Source organism: Heterocephalus glaber, unplaced genomic scaffold, assembly GCF_053883595.1.
Source record: "Heterocephalus glaber isolate CG9 unplaced genomic scaffold, H.glaber_assembly_v1.0 deba00001429, whole genome shotgun sequence".
In the NCBI taxonomy this organism is placed as follows: Eukaryota; Metazoa; Chordata; class Mammalia; order Rodentia; family Bathyergidae; genus Heterocephalus; species Heterocephalus glaber.
The window spans coordinates 11,190,973-11,210,614 of NW_028258294.1; the positions used below are offsets into that span (position 1 = coordinate 11,190,973).

Consider the following 19,642-nt stretch of genomic DNA (forward strand, 5'->3'; position numbering starts at 1 on the left):
TTGACTGGAGGGGTAAAGTTGCAGGCAAGTTAGTTAGGCAATTGTCACAATCCAGGGAAGAATCCTGGATTCCTGGCCTAGTGAGAATGCAGAGAGGAGAGGAACTCAAGATAAAGAAGTATGGGTGTACTCCCCTGCTCACACAGTGGGCAGCAACTGCACCTCACCCGGCTTTCTCTCAACCGAGCAGCAGAGCTACCCCACAAAGCCAGGCAAAAGTGGGGTGGGACCGATTCTGGCACCCCAGAGCAGATGTTGGGAGGATAGCCAGTATAATACAGTATAACGAGGTGGGTGAGGAGTGTTGCTTAGTGCAGCTTGATTTAAGAAGTGGGGTAGAATCAGAAACATTTTCCCAGAGTCACATTCTTTGTCTACTGGACAGATAAGGGCAGTGAGAGAATTTGTGGCCACCGGATGTTTGGCTCTGCAATTGTGGCATTATAATGTCTGTTTTGGCCCTTTTGCCAGCAGAGTACCTAGCAGCTTGTCGCCCAATCCCAGCGCGTGTTGAAAGCACTAGGGCCTGGGAAATGTTGAGAAAAAAATGTGGTCACTTTCCACCCGGAAATTTCACATAAGAAAAAATCTCATGCTAAGCAGAACCTAACCTGGGTTTGGGGGACAGATCTGGAACCAGAATTAGATATGAATTGGCCTGGTGGGAAGGAAGACAAAAATCTAAGGAAAGACAACTGGTGAGGCACGAATTAAAACGCGGCTGGGGACAAAGCGAGGGAGGCTGTAGCCCTCCGAAGTCTCAGGGAGACACGTCAGCTCGAGCTAGGGCAATCTCAGCCTGGCAATCTCGCGGGCCGGGGCGGGGTGGCTGGAGGCTGAAGACGGGCTCTAGGGCCCAGCGGCGGGCGCGGGGCGGGGGTAGGGTGTAGGGTTACAGCGGGGAGCCGGGGCGACTTCCCGGCGGGGCGCGCGGACGGTGGCGAGAGCGCGCGGGACGCTCTAGGACCCAGCTGCGGTCGTCGGGTTTGGGGCTGAAGCAAAGCCCTGACATTTCTCTCTTTCCCATGTGAATGAGGCCAATTGTCGGGCGCCACTTCCCCGAGCTGCCCCATGCCATGCCCAGCAGCTGCCTTTCCCCCGCCGCGGGACTGAACTAGCCATGCTCGCCTCATGTGGAGGGCAAAGTTGCGCCGGGGAACTTGTGAGCCTGCGGTGAAAGGTAACCAGCCCCACTGTGGGTGCAGGAGGGCGCCCCCAAAGTCTCCCAAGCGAAGGGCCGAGCCGTCCGGTGCTCCCTCGCTCCCGCTGCTCCAGGCCGGGGTCTCCTCCTGGGACCGGGTGCTCAGGTCGGCCCGGCCGGCTCCACACGTTGCGACTGGGGCAACTGATGGGGCTCTCAGGCCCGGGAGTGTCCGCCAAGGGACCCAGCTAGTTGAGAGAGAGGAAGAGAACTAGAACTGGGCTCTTGACCCCCTCCAGCTCTCCGGCACCCACCGGCCAGGTCTCAGCGCCGCGCCGTCCCGAGACCCGCTAGAGACCGGGAACTTGCGCCGATCCGCCTGGGCTCGGGGTGCTGGCGTGCGGGCGCGCCCCCGATGCGGGGCTGGTCCTCTGGAGGGGCGCTGCCGCTGGGCCTGACTCCTCCACATGCGCCCGAGCGCGGGTCTCTGGCCGCCGAGGGAGGGGGCGGAAGGGGGTGTCCGGTGGCCGCTTCCCCCCCGCGCGAGACAAAGGCGCACACCGCCGCCGAAGGACTCCGGCGACCCTTCCGGGCCCTTCCCGCCTGGCCGCAGGATTTGACTCGGAGGGTGGGGCGGTGAAGGGGTCGCACTCGGACCCCGAGGCTAGAATGCATTAGCAGCTTCGCTCCTCCTTTGTTCTCCCCGGACAAGTTTCTTTGACAAACCTGGAGTTAGATCTAGCTTTCCCTAGCCTGTGGTGCAGCCTCTGAAAGAATGTGACTGGGGGCTGGGGGTTTAAACTTTCCAAGTAGAACTGGTTACTGGTTTTTCTTGGAATGTGGCATTTGTGGCCGGAGGGAGACTGGCAAGTCGGCCTCTGACAGCCGGTTGAAGCCGGGGCCCTGCGCTGGGGCGGGGGCTAAACGTGCCCCACAGGCAGCGGTGCTGGAGGACCGGCCCGCGAACTGCCAAGCCTTGGCGCGCACCTCGAGGCCTCCTACACCTGGACTGAGCTCTCGCTTCCCTTTCCAGGTTTCCCCTACAGAACCCCACCCGGGGTCCCGGGTCTCTCCCGCAGCTCCCGTGCTCGGTTCGCCTTGCCTAGCTTTCTTCTTCACGTTCTTGGTGACTGGGAAGACGTATGCTTTTCGTTTTTTGTTCGAAGTTCTTTGCCTTTTTGTCTTCTGTGTGGGTTCATTGTCTCCAAATGCCAAATGCTATTCACTCGGTGGATCATCTAGACTGGGGCTTCGTTAGGGAGAGGTGGGAGGCTGATTCTGTGGCCTCCTGAAGCTTTTCTGTTTGGACTGAATCTTTTGTCCCCTTGGTCCTCAGCCCCCTTATCCTGTGTCCACACGGTTGCTCCTCTGAAGCATTTATGAAAATTGAGTGTTCGATTGCTTATAAAAGTCCTTGGCTTTGGTGAGGACAGAGGATCAAGAGAGCCATTTGTGATACCTTGAAGATGCTTTTGACTACCCATTACATTAACTTGCTCACCATAAGCAAATAAAACCACAGTAGTTAATAGCTACAGTGGCAGAGAATTTCCTTCCTTTTTGGGGAGCGAAAATCCAGGGCTTGACATATTGAACAGTCATGGTTCCCTACTTCCAAAACGGGGTTGTGTGTCCCTGCCAAACTGGCTAAGATTTCTCCTGGCTGTCTACTGCTCCTGGACCCAGGCAGCTGCGTTTGTCAAACTCAGGTTCACCATTTAGGTGGATTGCAAGTTCTTAAAGAATCTGGAGGAAAGTAACATTTACTTACTAGATTTCTAGAGCTATATTCTGAGCTTTACAGGGTATCTACTATGAACACTGCTTATGAGAACAATGTACAGTTCCCACAACTATATGAACAGTTTTGAAGGGAAGTAAAGGGCCAGGAAGCACTGATTTGATCAGAATGAAAGGAATAGGTCATAGAGTAGAAGAGCTCCAGAACCCCCCCCCCCTCGTGGGTGCCTGGTGGCCTGAGGAGGGGGAGAAGGTTTAGATCTTGAATGGGCATTCTTTTGCTATTGGGTGATATACTTTTCAAGACAAACAGGGAAAGCCTTATAAACATGCAGGGGGACGGGAGGGAGGGAAGGTCCTACCTATGTAAGCTCCCCTCTTTATTCCCCTTCTTTTTAAAACGCACAGAAGTGTGGATCTCTTAGTTTCTGTGAAGATGGTGGAAGATGAAGAATGCTAATGTACTAAAGGCTATGTGAAGATCAAAGCACTTAAATATATATCTTTTCATGGAAGATAATGGATGACATTTGGTTTAAATGAGATTTTAAAGTGCTGTCGTTAAGAAAAGCACATGGATGCAGAAATGTGGATGGTTTTATGGGAAGGCACTGTTCTGACTAGACTTGAGAGCGTCTGCCCCTGGCCAGTTAGTCTGGCACTTCTGTGGGTAGAGCTCTGTTCTTTTTGATGTCTACCCCCGTGGAGCCCAGTGGACCCAGCGCCTGAGGGAACAACAGCCAAACTAATTGAAATTAGATGGGGGTCTGAGTGAGAGTTCTGTGGCAGAGCACAACCTTTAGGTACTGTGCTGTATTTCTTCATAGTCATTTGTGAAAATGCTTTCAAAATGTTAAAATGATACTATACTGTATTACACAAGACTTAAAAAAATAGTGACATGAAACAAGGGAAGTACTACTGAAAATCTGATTTTCCAGGCTAATAAGTTATACTTTGTAAAACCCATTAGTATTTCTGATGCAAAATTCACCCACGTTGACATTTTTTTTTCTTTATGTGTTGTGGCTATCTGTGCTTTAAATGCATATGGAGGCTCAGGTCAAGAATTTTTACAGTGTTTTAAATAATCTTTCTCCTTGTTTTTTTTACTAGTTTTGGAGGATTCTTATGACCAAAAACTCAGTAGGTAATGGGATCCTTGAAAAGCAAGGGGTGGCATGGAGGTCAAGCAAGAAGACATATTTGATTACAAGGTTTGTTGGAAATTGTTGTCTGAGGTTGTTGAGGTTATTCTGTTTGTTTGCCTAGTGATTCTGTTTTTTAAAATTTTGTTGGTTTGACTTTGTTTTGTCTCGGAGGAGAGGCACAATGTAAATCCTAGCCATCGTGGTAGGTCAGTACACTGCTTTGCTGCAAGGAGGCTACTTCTGCTCCTGGGCTTTTGTGTTGGCACCAGGCTCCTGTCACCTCTGAAACCCTTGACTCCATCTTTGAGACCAGCCCTTGTGAAATCTTAGGCTACCTTCAGGTCAGAACTCCTGGGCTCTCAGAGGAACTCACAGATGAGGCACTTCCTTTTTGGGTGGAATGGGAGAGTCAAGTGTTAGGAAATATATCTCTGTTAAGATACCGCAGAATTGGAGATAACTTTTTAAAACTAGTCATTGCCTTATAGTGTGTGTTTAAATCTGTGTTTGGTACCTCACTGGTCAGTATTACGGCTATATACTTTTTTTTGATTGCCATTTTGAGTAAAATGTCTGTAGGTTACTTATTTTTCTTTTAACTTTTCATTTTGAAATGATCTGCATTCATAGGAAGTTGCAAAAATAGTAGAGAGGTCCTGTGTACCTTTCACCCATTTTCCCCCCACTGGTAGTAGCATCTTACATAACCACATTATAATAGCAGAACCAGGACATGGAAGAGATAGAATACTCAGAGCATATTCAGATTTCACCAGCTCTTCATGCACACATTTCTGTTTGTGTTTGTATACTTTAATGCAATTTTTCACAGGTGAAGATCCATGTTACCACTGTTAAAATGAAGATACAGAAGTAGTCTATCATTTTAAGGATCTCCCTGGTGCTGCCCACCATAGCCATACCCACTTTCTTTTCCTCCAGCCCTTCTGTCCTTGAATGCTAGGAATGCCTATCTTTTTACCACATCTATAATTTTGTCTCCTTGATAGCACTATACAAACAAAACCATACAGTATGTGACTTTGAGGTGCTTACCCTGTAGAACTGAGGCTGTTCATCTGTAAAAGATTGAGTTTGAGATGGATTGGTTTCTAAGGTGATTATTTGCTGTATGTCACTCTATTCTCACTTCTAATCACTCTTCTGTGACTCACTCTTTTGTAGTCACTTCTTTCTCACTCTCAGTTATCTCTCACTACTTGGAAGATATTCTAAGATTGGGTCTGGCTACCATAGAAAAGCCATATTGCCTTGGGTAAGCCATGTAGTCTTTATAAAATAAATGTATTTGCTAAATACTTAAGGTTATTTTGATATTTAAATGAAACAATGAGTATGAAAGACCTGTATAAGAACTAAAGCAGAGTGCAAAATAGTTTTTGTTACTTGATGCAAGTGTCTTTGGACTTGGAGTAGACTGTCTCCTGATGCTAAGGGCACACATGGTAATGATTGCATAGAAATCAGCAGGAACGTGATGGAGAAAGATTCTGAAGTGGATGGACAGTTAGACTAAGGTGTTTGAGGACATTTCAAACTGGATGCTTTAGAAGCACACTGGGGATGTGTAATACCAAAAAAGAGCTCAGTGCTGGAAAATCATTTGAGCAGATACTGGAATGTTGAGAGACTCAGTTTCTTGCAGTAGAGAAATATCCTAAGCAGTTTTCCCCCCAGGCACTTTAGGATAGATGTGATCTGTTCATATCTACTTTTTAAAGATCTAGACTTGCACATTTCATACTAACCACTAATCACCTGTAGCTATTGAAATTAATGAAAAACTAAAACTTCAGACATACTAACCACAATTCAAGCAATAACCATTTCCATCATTTCCTCCATATCTTTGGCCAGGGAGATTGCCTCTTGTTTTCCGATGGCAGTACTCCTTGGATTAAATGATGGCATAAGGATACCACTTGTCCTTTGAAAGTCTGGTGTGACCTGATGGGGAGAAAATACCGTGGAGTGAATGCTCTGTTAGCCCGAACCTCATTGTACCATTTCTGTTTCATTTGGTTCATTTCTTTGGCAGGTGGGGCGGGGTTGGGGGGTGCGCCCTGTCCACATGGCATCTGAATTGTGCCGGGGCAGAGCTTACCAGGCCATTATCAAGAGATGGTTTCTGTTTCTAGGGATGTTTACCCATAAGATTCTCCCAGGGATCTGATGGCCCTTGAGAGAAGCAAATAGAAATACTGAGGTGTAGTCAGACTGACAGGTTCTTTTCCTGGAGATCATCAAAGGGCAGCCCGGATGCTTCCGCTCTGAGTCTGTTCCACTGTTGAACCAGTCTTGATCAACAAGAGATGGGAACTGGTTCCTGTTCATCTCCCCAGTGTTTGGGCATGCTTTAATAGTATTACACTCTGCACTATCCTGTTGTCTCCTGAAAGCATTGTGTAAACTGTAAAGAGCCACTCTTTGTCCTCCCTACATCCATCCAGTCTCTCAGTCCTTGTGGTTGACCTCTGAAATACTTCTGCATACCTTCTCTTTGTTTGCATGCCTCTGTAATCCAACTGATTTAAGTGCTTATTACCTGACTCCTGAACTTCTCTGTGTGATAACCACTCACGACAGGCCTTCCTACTTCTTTCCTCTCACATCTCTACTTGTCTATTCTGTGCTTCCTTCATTTCTCTGCTGCCTCCCACTTTTTCCTCCACCTTTTTCAGAACTGGCTGAGCAAGACAAGGATGATAGATATCTTATCTTCTAGGCTCACTCTGCTTCCCCTGAAGGATCTGGGGCTGTGCACATATCCTGTGGCCAAGTGCCAGGGAGGAAGGAGACCTCTCACATTCAGCTGCTGCTTCTCAGCTGTAAGGGTGGCCCTGGGTGATGTGACCTAGGAATGTGGCCCCTGGAAGCAGTTGTGAAGGAGGTCTCTTCCTTCCTAACATGGGCTGGACTCTGAAGGACTCTGAGAATCCTGTCTATCTGGGGGCACTGGAAAAGGAGAGAGCATGAAATTCCCTGGTAAGATCCTGTTTGCCCAGGGACTAGTCCTTAAGTATCACTGGAAATTAATTGTTCACTTGGTAATGTGGGGAAAAGTTGAAAGATTTAAGGGCAAACAGAGTAGAAATGTACTTTTTCAGAATCATGGGAGGGATATACTGCACAGCATTCAACATTCAATTCATTGCTGAACACATACAAAACTAGCCTGTTCTCAAGAGAAATGGCTAACAGTCCTTTATCTGGAAGAGTCAAGGAAAATGCCTACGGAAAACACAAGCCTAAATTAAGAAACCTGAAATGTAATATAAAAAGCATCGCAAAACTATTTCAAAGACCTTGAGAATAATGAGGGAGTCAGTTTTGTATAGCAGGTTTCTTAAAACACATAATCTGATTGGATTTATCTTCCCATGGAATTGACTGGCCTGGTAAGATAAAAAATAATTGTTAGGGAGCTTGAACAGTGGTGAATAAATTCACCTTAGTTGACATGTAGATTTGCTTTTATGAAGTGTACATAAAAAAATTATTAATGCAGTGTATAGAAGGTCTACTCTGAGATGTGGATTTTCTTAGCTCCAATTTGAGACATAATATATTCCTGAATTCTGAAATTTCTTCAACTTTCTCGAAAATAAATTCCAGCAGATTGGAGAAAAAATTGGAATAAATACAAATATTTATGTTTGTATTTATATTGCTATAAGATATAAATGGCTAGGATCATTTTATTAGTTTAGGAACACAAAATAGGTTATGTGTAATTAAGTTTGCTTATAAATTTTGTAGTATTAAATTTAGTAGTTTTTAAAGGCAGCAATCAATATGCTAATTGAATGTAGTTGGAATATTCAGTTTCTCTTAGAGAGGAAGGTACATGCTAAATACTAGAGAGCATGATATTTCTTGTTTTTGTACAGAATATAGATTAGACAGATTTGGATCCAGAAGCACTGAATGCTCAGTAAAATCTGCAAGTCCACACTGAGGTGGAGAACTTGGTGAGGATGTGATAGAAGGATATAGTTTGTACCTCTGTTATTTGAGGTCTGTCATTTGCTAGGTATCAGACTAGGTGTGGAGTCTATATCCTTTATTCTTGTGGAATTTATATTCTAAAAGGAATATAATATAGTATGATGCTAGAAAATGGAATGCAAATGAATAGGGCTTTAGTCTTTTCTGAGAAGAGAGGGCCAAGAAATGATTTGTAACTGCCTTTTCAAATATTTTATCTTGCTTTGAACCTAGTAAGAGGCAATGGACTTAAATTACAGATACCATGACTTTTAGAGACATGAAAGAGTCCCTTGCTAGAGAGGGTGGCAAAATATAGAGACAGAAGATACGGAAGGCACAGAGCAACCAAGGAATCAATAGAAGTGTGTGTATCTCATTCTGGAAATCTGTAGAGTAGGATTTAGTGTGGTCTTGCTAATGGTTGAGGTGAGCCTAATGGGCTAGTCATACTGTGTTCTTTGTATATATTTTTCAGGTTTCAGTAATTATTTGTGAAATTTAATGGTTAAGATGCCAGAGCTGGAAACATGTATTCACATCGTCCCTGTGTCACTCACTGGCTTTATAATTGTGGGTAAATTACTTAACCTCTCTGTGAAGTAGTTTCCTCATACATTAAGTAGGGATCATAATGACATTTACCTCCAAAGATAGTTATAAGGATTACATACTAGTCTCTAAGAACATGAAACTTGAAACCTATGTGCTAGCTATCATGGTTGTTATAGTTACCTATTGCAACATTTTATTATGCTGTGAACCTGGACATCCACTAGGTCACAGCAGAGATGGCCTGTCTCTGTCCTATCATCCCTGGGACCTCAGGGGAACAAAAATTGGGGTAGGGATGCCTGGATCATTTGGGACTAGACTCACATATTCTGGCACCTGGGCTGGGATGACTTGAAGGCTAGGTCTACAGCACAGAATGTCTAGAAGTTGCCTTTCCAGATTTAGGAAATCTAGGGATGTTTACCCATAAGATTCTCCCAGGGATCTGATGGGAGATCCTTACAGATTTAGGCTAGTCTGAATCTTAGTGGCAAAGGGTTCCAGGTTCCAGCAAACAGGACAGAAATTGTTCCTGCCTCAGCCTCCTGAGTGTTGGGATCATAGGTGTGCACCACCATTCCCAGCAAAATAATTAGAAATTTAACACAAAATAAGTCCTCAGCTGTCTGGACTACCTGGATTCTGCATTCTTCTGGAGATGTGAATTTTCTATCTAGTTGAGGAAAAATATCTTTGGTGGCCATTCTCTGCAAGATTGGCCCCCTCTTCATTCCTTTACCTCTTGCCGAATGTAACTTTCTCTTGATGGTTCAGATCATTATTTAAAATCTCAATTAATGTGATTCCAATTTTTTTTTTCAGAGAATTATTGTAAGTCAATTTTAAAATCCTTGACCTGGAAGGGTTATTCAGTTATCTGTTGTACAGGATTTTGGAGTAATGTTGCAGTGGGTTTCCTAGTCAACTGTTATCAGCCTGGTTTTTTTGGTTTTGTTTTGTTTTTTGTTTGTCATCTTTTTTGACTAGGCTATTGAAAGACTCAGTGTTTTTGGAGGTCAAAGTAGGCCTTAAACTGCCACAGATGCTATGATCCTGAAAGAATAGTCTTTCCTTCATTTTTGGTAGTAAAAGTAAAGAGGGGTCCCCCCCCCCCCCCGCCTCATATCATCAATGAAAGGGGAAGATCACTGCATTAATGCAGAGACTTGGAGTTTACACCTTGACTGTCAGCCCATTATGCCACAGGTGAAATGAGACAAAAGTTGTGGTACAAAGGTGCCAGGAGAGAAGAGTGTTTTTATTTGTAATGCTCAGGATGTGTTATGGCTTGTGTTTAGATGTCCCCACAAAGCCTCAGGCTTTTCCGGAGGTGTTTGAATCTAGAGTATGTGATTGATTCATGGTGGGGCTAGGCCCGAAGGCACTGGGATTAGGGGCGTGAGTGCTACCTACCCTAAGTAGTCTGAATAAGATACAAGGGGCAGGAAGATGCTGGTAAGGTTCCCTTGTGGCTTTTCCTTTGTTGCTTTGGTACCTCCTGGCTGTCATAAACTGTTTCTCCTCTGCCAAGCCACCTTGCTTTGGAGCCAGCTGATTATGGACTGAAACCTCTACAAACTGTGAGCCAATTAAACTTTTCTTCATTTACCTTTGAGTGTCAGGTATTTTATCTCAGCAACGATAGAAAAGTAACAAACACAGGACATGAGGCAAATCTCCTCTGCCCCCTACCATGACTGACCCTTGGTCATTCTCTACAGATGCAGCCACCTTGGCAGCGAAGGGATATTCAGGTGAGAGTCTGGTTTCTGATACATTCTTCATGCCCACCTATTCCTTGACTTGCAAGATAAGGTAGCTTCATAACTTGGGAGCTTTGAATAATCCCACGTAGTCTTATTTTGGTCTTTAGTAGTAGGACCACAGTATTAAACTTATTTTCAGGGAAATTATGTGTTTTAGGTCTTCCCTCATTCTAAATTCTTAGAGAATTGAAAATGTAGTGGTCTGTCAATTAGTGGAATAGTTTGATCTGAACAGAACTCTGAACTTCTTCATCTGTGTGAGAGCATCTTGCTGCTTTTATTTTAAAAAAACACTGATTTGATAATTTCTTGAAACATGAATTTTACTGTGGTAATAATTCCTGTTCCATTTCCTATTTTAATGAAATGAACCTAAAATTTGGGAGCATTTACTGTGTGCTGGGACATTGTTCATAGCCCTCCATTATTGCCTTTAATCTTTATGAGAGGCCCACGTCTTAGGTGTTCTTCATATTTACTGCTAAGGTCATAGGCTCCAAGAAATTAAATCATTTGCTCCAGTTCACATAGCTAATCAATGGTAAAGCCTGGATTCTTACATTAAGAAGCAGATTTGCCAAAACAAAACAAAAACATGACTCATCCTTTCTTCCTATGCAGTGGATATTTTCTCTGTTATCTTTGTTATTCTTTAAATCTTTCTAATTCATTGGTCTTTTGGCTTGATGACATCACCTTCTTTCCTTTTCTGTCATTATGTTTTAATATACTTCCATTTGTCCAGGCTTCCTGCTTGACAAGGTACTACATTTTCTTTGTCCCCACCCTAAATGTCATATCATGGAGACTTTTTCCCCCCTAGTGAAATGCTCATTGTTGATTTGTACTCCCTTTAATAAAAATTCCTCCAGGCAAGAAGGTGCCTTCATGTGCAGGTGTTTTCTAGGTGGGCAGCTTTCTGTCTTCAGATGCACTTTCTTTAATCAACAGGGGTCTATTCATTTTACAAAGCGAACTCAGCAGTGCTTTACATCAAAGGGCCTCTCTCTTCTTTAGGTTTCACTGATTTCCAGGAACTCAAGGCATCTTCCTTTGCCAGGACAGAGAGATGACTCACCACCCTCAGCTTTGGTTTTCAGCATTTTCCTCCTTAAGTTCTCCTTAAATTTTATATCTTCTGGACTTTCTCCATGAAAGAGGCTGTGAAATGTAGAACAGTGTTTCTCAAAGAATAGTCTGTGGAACCTTGGGAGAGAGTGTCTGCGACCTGAAAACTACTTTCATAATAATTCTAACACATCCACACACTACTTTCACTGTGTTGACATTAGCGGCTGATGGTGCAAAAGTAATTATGGATAACAGGGCTGGTCCCTTAGTATGAATCAAGATGGTAGCACCAGATTGCAAAAAGTACCCCACACATTCAACAACTAAAAAAAAAAATTCCTTAAGTTTGTTATAGTTGAAGCAGTATAAATGATTGTGTTAAATCTTAGACTTGAGTACTCTTTTAATATCCTGTGTGATGAAATGAGAAACACAAGTAAAGTGCTTCTGCTGCAGACTGAGAAGCACTTGTATGATGGAGGTGAGGGATAGATATCAACTAGATGCTTTTTTTCATGGAAAATCATATTTACTTGTGAGGACAACTGACTAAGTTTAGTATTGGAAGCTGTTTAATTAAGAATGGATAAAGGGGACTTGTCATTTCAACTATTTGCTGCCAGTGATAAAACTCAAGCTTTCTATTAAAAGTTGAATTTTGCAATTTTGGAAAACTCAAACTTGCTACCGTAAACTTGATGCTTCTTAGTGTCTAAAACACTTTTCTGATTATCAAAATCCACGGTATATTAACAAATGTAATTTCATTATATACTTGAAATGTTTCAATGTATGGATGATCTGCATTACTTAGTGAGTCACTATTTTCCAAATGACCAGTGTGTAATGCTACAAAATCTTGCATTTATAAAGAAAAAAAGCTTCCTTCAAAGTGAAAGATGGGCCAGTCAATTTTAATGTAATAGGATATAGAGTGGTGGTCAGGAAAAGACTACTGATAGGGTTTTCTATTTCACATTGCAGTTACTTCTCACTCATATTAGCCTGTTTGCTGTTATTGTAACAAATACCCAAGATAAGTTAATTTAAGAAAAGATTTATTTTGGTTTATAGTTTCAGTCAATGGTTAGTTGGCCTTGTTGCTTTGAGCCTGTGGCAAGGCAAGTACATCATGGTGGGAGCAAGTGGTAGAGCACAGCTGTTCACCTCATGGCAGCCATGAAGCAAAAGGAAAAACTAGAGGGGTTGGAGTCCCAATAGCCCTCCCAAGGACATGCCCCCAAGTCCCAACTTCCTCCTGCAGGTTCCAATACTTCCCAGTAGCGCCAGAGGCTAGCAACCAAGCCCTTAACACATAAGCCTTATAGAGACACTTCTAAACCATATCACCACTTTGGTATAGTTTCAAAGAATGCTAACAGTTATCTGCAAAGGCTACTGAAATACTCCTTCTACCAACTACATATTTTGTATGAGGCCAGCTTTTCTTTGTCTACTTTTTTTTTTGTACTGGGAATCCAACTTGGGTCCTTGCGCTTGCAAGGCAGGCGGCGGAACCACTGAGCTAAATCTGCGGCCCTTCTTTGTCTACTTTAATCAAAAATCATACAGCAACAGATTGCAAGCAGAAACAGATACAAGAATCCAACTGTCTTCTATTAAGCTAGACATTAAAAAAATTTGCAAAATGATAAAGCAGTACCACTTTTCACATTGCCTTTTTTTCAGAAATGAGTTATTCACAAATATATTTTACATAATTTATAGTTACGGTTTATTATTTATATGAATTAACATATATAATGTTTCATTTTTAATTTCTAAAGAAATAAATATTGGTAGATTTGGCCCATATAAACAAAAGATTATCGGATCCTCAGTAATTTTTTAAGAGTGGAAAGGCACTTTGAAACTAAAATTTGAGTGCTTTTAGTACTCTGGTAGAATCCATAGACTCTGGACCCACATTACTTGGGTATGAATCGAGATTATTTTTTCTCCCTTACTAATTGTGTAATTTTGGTCACGTTATTATTGTTAATATCTTAGTTTTCTAATCTGAGAAATGGGGATGATCCTCTTAGACTTGTTATGAGGGTTGGGTGGATTACTAAAGGAGAACAAGGTCTTTTCCATAGAAAATTGTCAACAGTGTTTGTTTACTACCATTTACCCCTTCCCAAGGCCTGTAGTTGATCTGCCTTCAGAAAAATTTATTTTGTAGCATTTTTCCTTCTAATTTCCCTTCAGAATCATGGATAATGAAAAATTAGAGATTCTTATACTGAAATGTGTGGTGAATTACATGTGATTTGTACACCTTCGTCTGGAATGTGCATTCTGGTGAATTCTTCTAGAACTATGGAGACACTCTGAAGCTTGTGACAGATTCTTTTAAAGGAGCATCAGTGATCCAAAATACGGTCAAAGAGGAGAAAAAGGCAGGTGTAGCCCTAAGCACAGCTCTGAAGTGGACAGGGGCACTGGTGTCCCTGATTGCTGCTTGGCACTATCCTGAGCCTGCCTCTGTCACTGCATTTTGATGTTGTCTGGCCATTGTGTGCTTTTTATGTCTGTCTCTCCCAAGAGATGGTCAGATTTGGACCTTGGGCTTACCATGGTCTCACCCAGGAGAGGTGCTCAATGTCACATAGTGTATCTTTGTAAAACGACTGACTGAATGAATGGGCAGATAAATTAGGGAAGAATTCTGCCTTTTGTTACTAATCAAATTCAAAGCTGGTAACTCATTGGAATTATAAGGACCAGTGGTATCTCAAGTATCTAAGTGTTTTTATCATTTAGATTCTGTGGAATGCTTTGGAGGAGCAGTCTACATCCAGCTTGCTTCTCAGCCTTAGAATTACAAGATGTGTAACCCCAGGCATGTCATTCCGATGTTTGGTTAGGACAAAGATGCTGAAACCTAGCTCTTAGGGATATGAAAGAATGTTTGTAGCATATCAGTAATGCACTTTCTATGTCTTCCTTCTCTGTAATTAGATAACATAAACTGTTTGGCTGTAGTTGGCCACTACAGCCAACTAATACGTATTGGTTCACATTAACTCACTTAAATACTCTTAACTCATTGAGGATTATCCCCCATTTTCAGCTGAGGATTTTATAAATTCAGATTCACCAATCATTTATGTATAGTATGCCAGACATTTTCACAGGCTTTCTCTTGTCATGTTGTTGAATTAGATGTATTGTTTAGCATAATCACCTTGTCACTATACCTTTATAACAGTATTTTAGATGTAATTAAAACAGCCATGTACTCATCACCAGTCATTCAAGCTAGCAATTATAAAATATAAGGTACTGAAACTATTGATTTTAAATCTAAATTATTGAAAAGTAACAAATTATGTGACAAAGTCATAATTTGACTAAAGGGGCTAATGCAGGTTGATTGGCTTTTAAAATGTGATCAGTTTACAAAATTCCAGTTTCTCACAGTTTCAGGTGTGTATGTGTTGTGTGAGAGCTTATGTGCCTGAGAAGTACAAGCCTCCCAAACTTAATTGGATTCAGAGCATCTTGAAAGGGGGAAAGGGGCAGAAAAATTCATTTCTGATCTGTTCTTGGGGAAAGATCAATGTTTCAGGTCCAATGTGTGGACTTGGAAGTGGCATCTGTTTGCTTGTTTGCTTTTTGATGGTGCTGGGGATTGAATTCGGGGCCTCACACACACTACATAAGCGCTGCACCCCTGAGCTACACCCCCTAGCTCTGGAAGTGACCCGTGTATGTGTGGTACTGGGGACTGAACCCAGTACATCTCCAACCCTTTTTATTTTTTATTTTGATGCTGGGTCTTCTTGCTAAGGCACTAAGTTGTCCAGCCTGGACTCAACCTTGTGATCCTCCTGCCTCAGGTTCCTGAGCAGCTGGGATTATAGTTGTGCACCACTGGTGACATTTTTAACAAGCTCCACAGGTGGTTCTGACACAGCTTATTATTTGGGATTCATTAAAGTGGAAGCACTGTCATGAAAATAATATGTGTCTGGGTTGAAGGGAAGAGGAATGGTGGTTTCCTCAATTGCCCTGGTGTTCTGGTAAGCAGCAGCGAGTATGCTGCTATTCTCCAGAGTTTTGGTAAGAAACAACACAAACACTATAAATCTAGATTTTTTTCTGTCCCATCCTTGCAGGGAAAGAAACTTTCCCAGTAATTTACATCTTTATCTACAAGCATGAGGATTTCATTATAACTTCCTTCATTTTAATGTAAGAATACTAGGAGAAAAGGATACAGAATTAGTTTGAATTATTGAGGGATCTTAGCAGGGCAAAAGGATATAGTAAAAAGAGTTTTGCTGTGAAAGTGGCTGTGCTGCTGGTAGTTTTTGTGGCTCTGGCCATTACTTAACCCTTGTGAGCCTCAGTGTCCCTGTCAGTAAAATGGGATTTGGGTGGTGAAAACTAAATAACACAACTTTTATAACATCCTTGCACTAATAGGGTCTGAGTAAGTGGTAGCTCCTGCTATTTGTATTTATGCTTTTTATTTCTAAAGGAACACCAGGTTTCTTGGGGAATATTGGTTGGTTTAGATGATGTAGTTCGTTGACAAGCCCATAGTGGTTGATGAGCTGGGTGAATGTGTACTTGCCTCCTGATAGAGTTCCTGTCCCTGGGCTGCTGCAGCTGCTTGATAGACATGCCAGTATCATCAAGTTGGAACAACAGAGACAAGCTGGAGGAAGCCAGGGCAGGTCAGAAGTGTTTTGCTTGTTGTTTTTTTTTTTGTACTGGGGATCGAACTCAGGACCTTGGGCTTGCAAGGAAGCTGGCTTGCTCCTCTGTGTTTGTAGGGTGGGTGGAGGGGAGCTTTGAGGAGCATAATTTTGCTAACGTATTGTCATTTTATGTCTGGGGGCTTATTTTAATGCTTTCCATTTTGTTTGTTTAAAAAGAATATTAAGTACTTATTGTCTGCATACAGGGCTATAAACACATTTAAGTATTGATGGCCACATGGTAGTAATTTTTCTCTCTCCGGGAACCCAAGGTGTGTCAGGGCCACCCAAAATAATGCTTCTGTGTTTCTGAGATATTTTTAGAAAGGTCTAAATAAACAGGATAGAATTAGGGAGCATTTAGAGTTCTGTGATTTAATTAAATATAGAGTTTATTTATTAAAACTATCTGAACAAAAGGCTCTCTGGAGTCTAGGTACTTTTTTTTTTTTTTGGTACCAGGGATCGAACTCAGGACCTTGTGCTTGCTAGGCAGGCGGCGGAACCACTGAGCTAAATTCCCGGCCCAGGTGCTTCTAATATTTTAGTTTTATATAAGTTCACACCAAAGACAGCAACAGGAAATAAGCATTATAATGGTACTATGTTCAATTTGAGTTAATAAATTCAAGTAGCCTGTGGATTTTATGTTAAAATTCAAAATTTAAAAATTACTTTCTCTGTGTAGGTGAAGTCCTTTTATTAAGGATTTTATATACTCATTGTGGTTGTGTGATAGTTAGGACTGGGGCTGTTCCGCTTCCTCTTTTCTGTGGTGAGTATAATGGTCCTTTGAATCTGCTCCAGGTATGCTCCTGGAATGCAGAGCCTGCCTGCTACAGGGGCTGCGGAGGAGGAAAGATCATCTCGCTCTAAACATGGGTTTGTGTTCAAGCTACAAATCCCTGCAGTGTTACTTGTCACATACACAGAGCCCTTCTTGAACTGCAGCACAGCACCCTTGTAATTAATCTATTTTAGCACTAGGTGGCTTTTTCTTCTTTTTTTCTCCAGTAGGTTTTACCTTTATCTCTTAAGTAATTTAAAAGGGGCCTTAAAATGGGCAAACTTACCTTTGAGCTAAATTCTGTAGAATTAAGAATATGTTTATAACCGGTTATTTTAAAATGCGTATATATGTAATTGAAACATTTATTGTTACATACTAGAAAACCTTGATACTATAAACATATGCAAATGATTCATTGATTCCACGAGTATGCACTGAATACTTACTGTGGTCTTATTTCTGCTAGTAATTGGAGATTCAGAGGTTATGATTCCTGCTGTTATAAGTTCACAAGCTTAACAGGGGGAGAAAAAATAAATATATAAGCACTTTAATATGAATTGTGTCATCTATATGCATATAATGCTGTGGGAGCACTGAGTGGCTCACAAGAATTTGGGGGAGGAGGAGTAGAGACTTCCTGCAGGAAGTAGCCTTAGAATGGAGCTTCAGAAGACTTTTTGATAGCCAGAAAATATATTTTAGCATTTAGTATTTGCCAAAGCAAGTTTCCTAGACTTGTAAGGGCAGAAAGTCTCTCCAGATGGTAGACTCGTTGAGGCAAGTATTTCCCAAGGGTGTATGCAAAGGATACTTGGGGCAATACACATGAGTTACTCTAATTCAAGGCAGATGGTGCTAAGTCATGTAATACTTACGATACAAACAAAATGCTGGATATAATGAGGGTCTGGACAATTAATTTTTAAAAACAAAAGTCTACCAGATATTTTTTTACTTTATGAAAAAATGAAACAAAATTTCATAACAACATAATAAAAGAATCATTAATATACGGTCTATTATTATCTTCAAAGTTACTCAGACTACAAGATATAGATGAGAAAGATTCTCTCTTACAAAGAAGAAACGGAAAATAGCACAAAAAACTTTTTTTTTTTTGGTACCAGGGATTGAGCTCGGGTCCTTGCACTTGCACAGCAGATGGTGAAACGACTGAGCTAAATCCCCAGAGCACAAAACTTTCTTTTCAATGAAGAGAAGCTAGTAAGTATAAATGAAGCAAATTATCATATGTATTAAAATATTTTGAGACAGTGGAATATGGGAATAATAATACTTGAATTTCTCCCTACTTCTTGTTTATCTGTCTTCTATTTTAATGTAGTTTGAGTTTCTCTATCAGATTTGTGATTGTCAGCATTACAAAGTGACTTTGGCTAGCTTAAGCAAAAGATAAATTAATTGGAAATATATTGGGCAGCTGACAAATTAATAGGATTGCTTAGAAAATGGAGGCCATCAACTTTTTGTTGCGGTGATAAACTACTCAAGAAAGTCAGCTAAAGGAAGAAAGAGTTATTTTGGCTCAGCAGTTTAGAGATTTCTGTCCAAGGTTGGCTGGCTCCATTGCTTTAGGCCTGGGATGAGGCAGAAGATCATGTCAGGCAGCTTGTGGTGGATGGAGTAAGGCAACTGACTGCATGGCAAACAGGCAGAAAAAAAAAGAGCCAGGAAAGGACCAGGGATGAGTTATCCTAGGACAACCCCCTAGTGACCTACTTCCTCCAATGAAGCTGTACTTCCTGAAGTTTCTGCCACCTCTCAATAATGCCATCATATCATGAATCTGTCTGTGCATTGGCTCTGTTGAGGTCTGAGCCCTCATGATTCATTTACTTCTGAAAGACCCACCTCTGATCATTGCTCCGTTGGGGACCGCACTTTCAATACATGAGCCCTTGGGGGATATTTCAGATCCAGACCATAATACCACCCTAGCAAGTACTGCTGCTCCTGGACTCCTGGTAATAGTGCTGCCATGGACAATTTTTTTTATTAATGTCCTCTCATCTTGTGTCGTTTCCTTAAGAGTCAGTCAACATTCAGTGGACTGAGTCTAGTTCATCCTAACTACTACAGCAGGGAGGGGACCTGTGGCTTGCATAATGGAAGATGAAACCTGACCCCAAGACTTACACAGAGTTTTGTGTTTTCTAACCCTGAAAGTAATTAGGGAGTGTGGTATAGGTAGTAGTTGGGAGGTGAACCACTCAAGCTATGGAGATAGTTTAAGAACACCCCCATAAATGCTAGATTCTGAGACTGTGGATGTAGCTTCATCCTTCTTACCTTAGCCAAGCTACACCAAAGTGTGTTCCTTAAAGAGACAAAGCTCTTTCATGACTCTGCCCTGTGCTTCTGCCACCATCTTCCCTCACTCCTCTACTCTGCTGCAGCAGATTAGCATCCTCCTCATTTTCCTCTATTCACCTCACAGATCTTTTTCTCCTTGTCATTGCACTCCCTATCACTCCCCTCAGCCAACAAGAACTAATAAATTACTCCTGGGCCTCAAGAACACTATGTGCCTGTCTAAGTTACTTTTCTCATTGCTGAGACAAAATACTGCACACCCGAAGTTAAAGGAGGAAAGGTTTATTTGGCTCACAGTTTGTAGAGGTTTCAGTTCATAGTTGGCTGGCTCCAAGGCAGGGTGGCATGGCAGAGGGGCATTGGAGAGGAGA

General features: G+C 42.0%; 1 protein-coding gene across 7 annotated transcripts in view; it reads left to right on the forward strand.

The window, feature by feature from the left end:
• Amotl1 (angiomotin like 1) overlaps positions 1 to 19,642 on the forward strand; it is a 179,409-nt gene that overhangs the window by 69,567 nt on the left and 90,200 nt on the right. For 2 of the 7 annotated variants that reach the window (XM_004838052.3, XM_004838053.3), the window contains exon 1: positions 920 to 1,180. The exons of 3 other annotated variants lie outside the window; for them this stretch is intronic. In XM_004838052.3, the coding sequence (XP_004838109.1) occupies positions 1,132 to 1,180 (49 nt within the window). In that variant the 5' untranslated portion in view covers positions 920 to 1,131. Of the gene's footprint in view, positions 1 to 918; positions 1,181 to 16,027; positions 16,121 to 18,064; positions 18,162 to 19,642 lie in introns of those variants that run through there. 2 more of the 7 variants (XM_021252673.2, XM_087212304.1) reach the window with 2 other exon arrangements.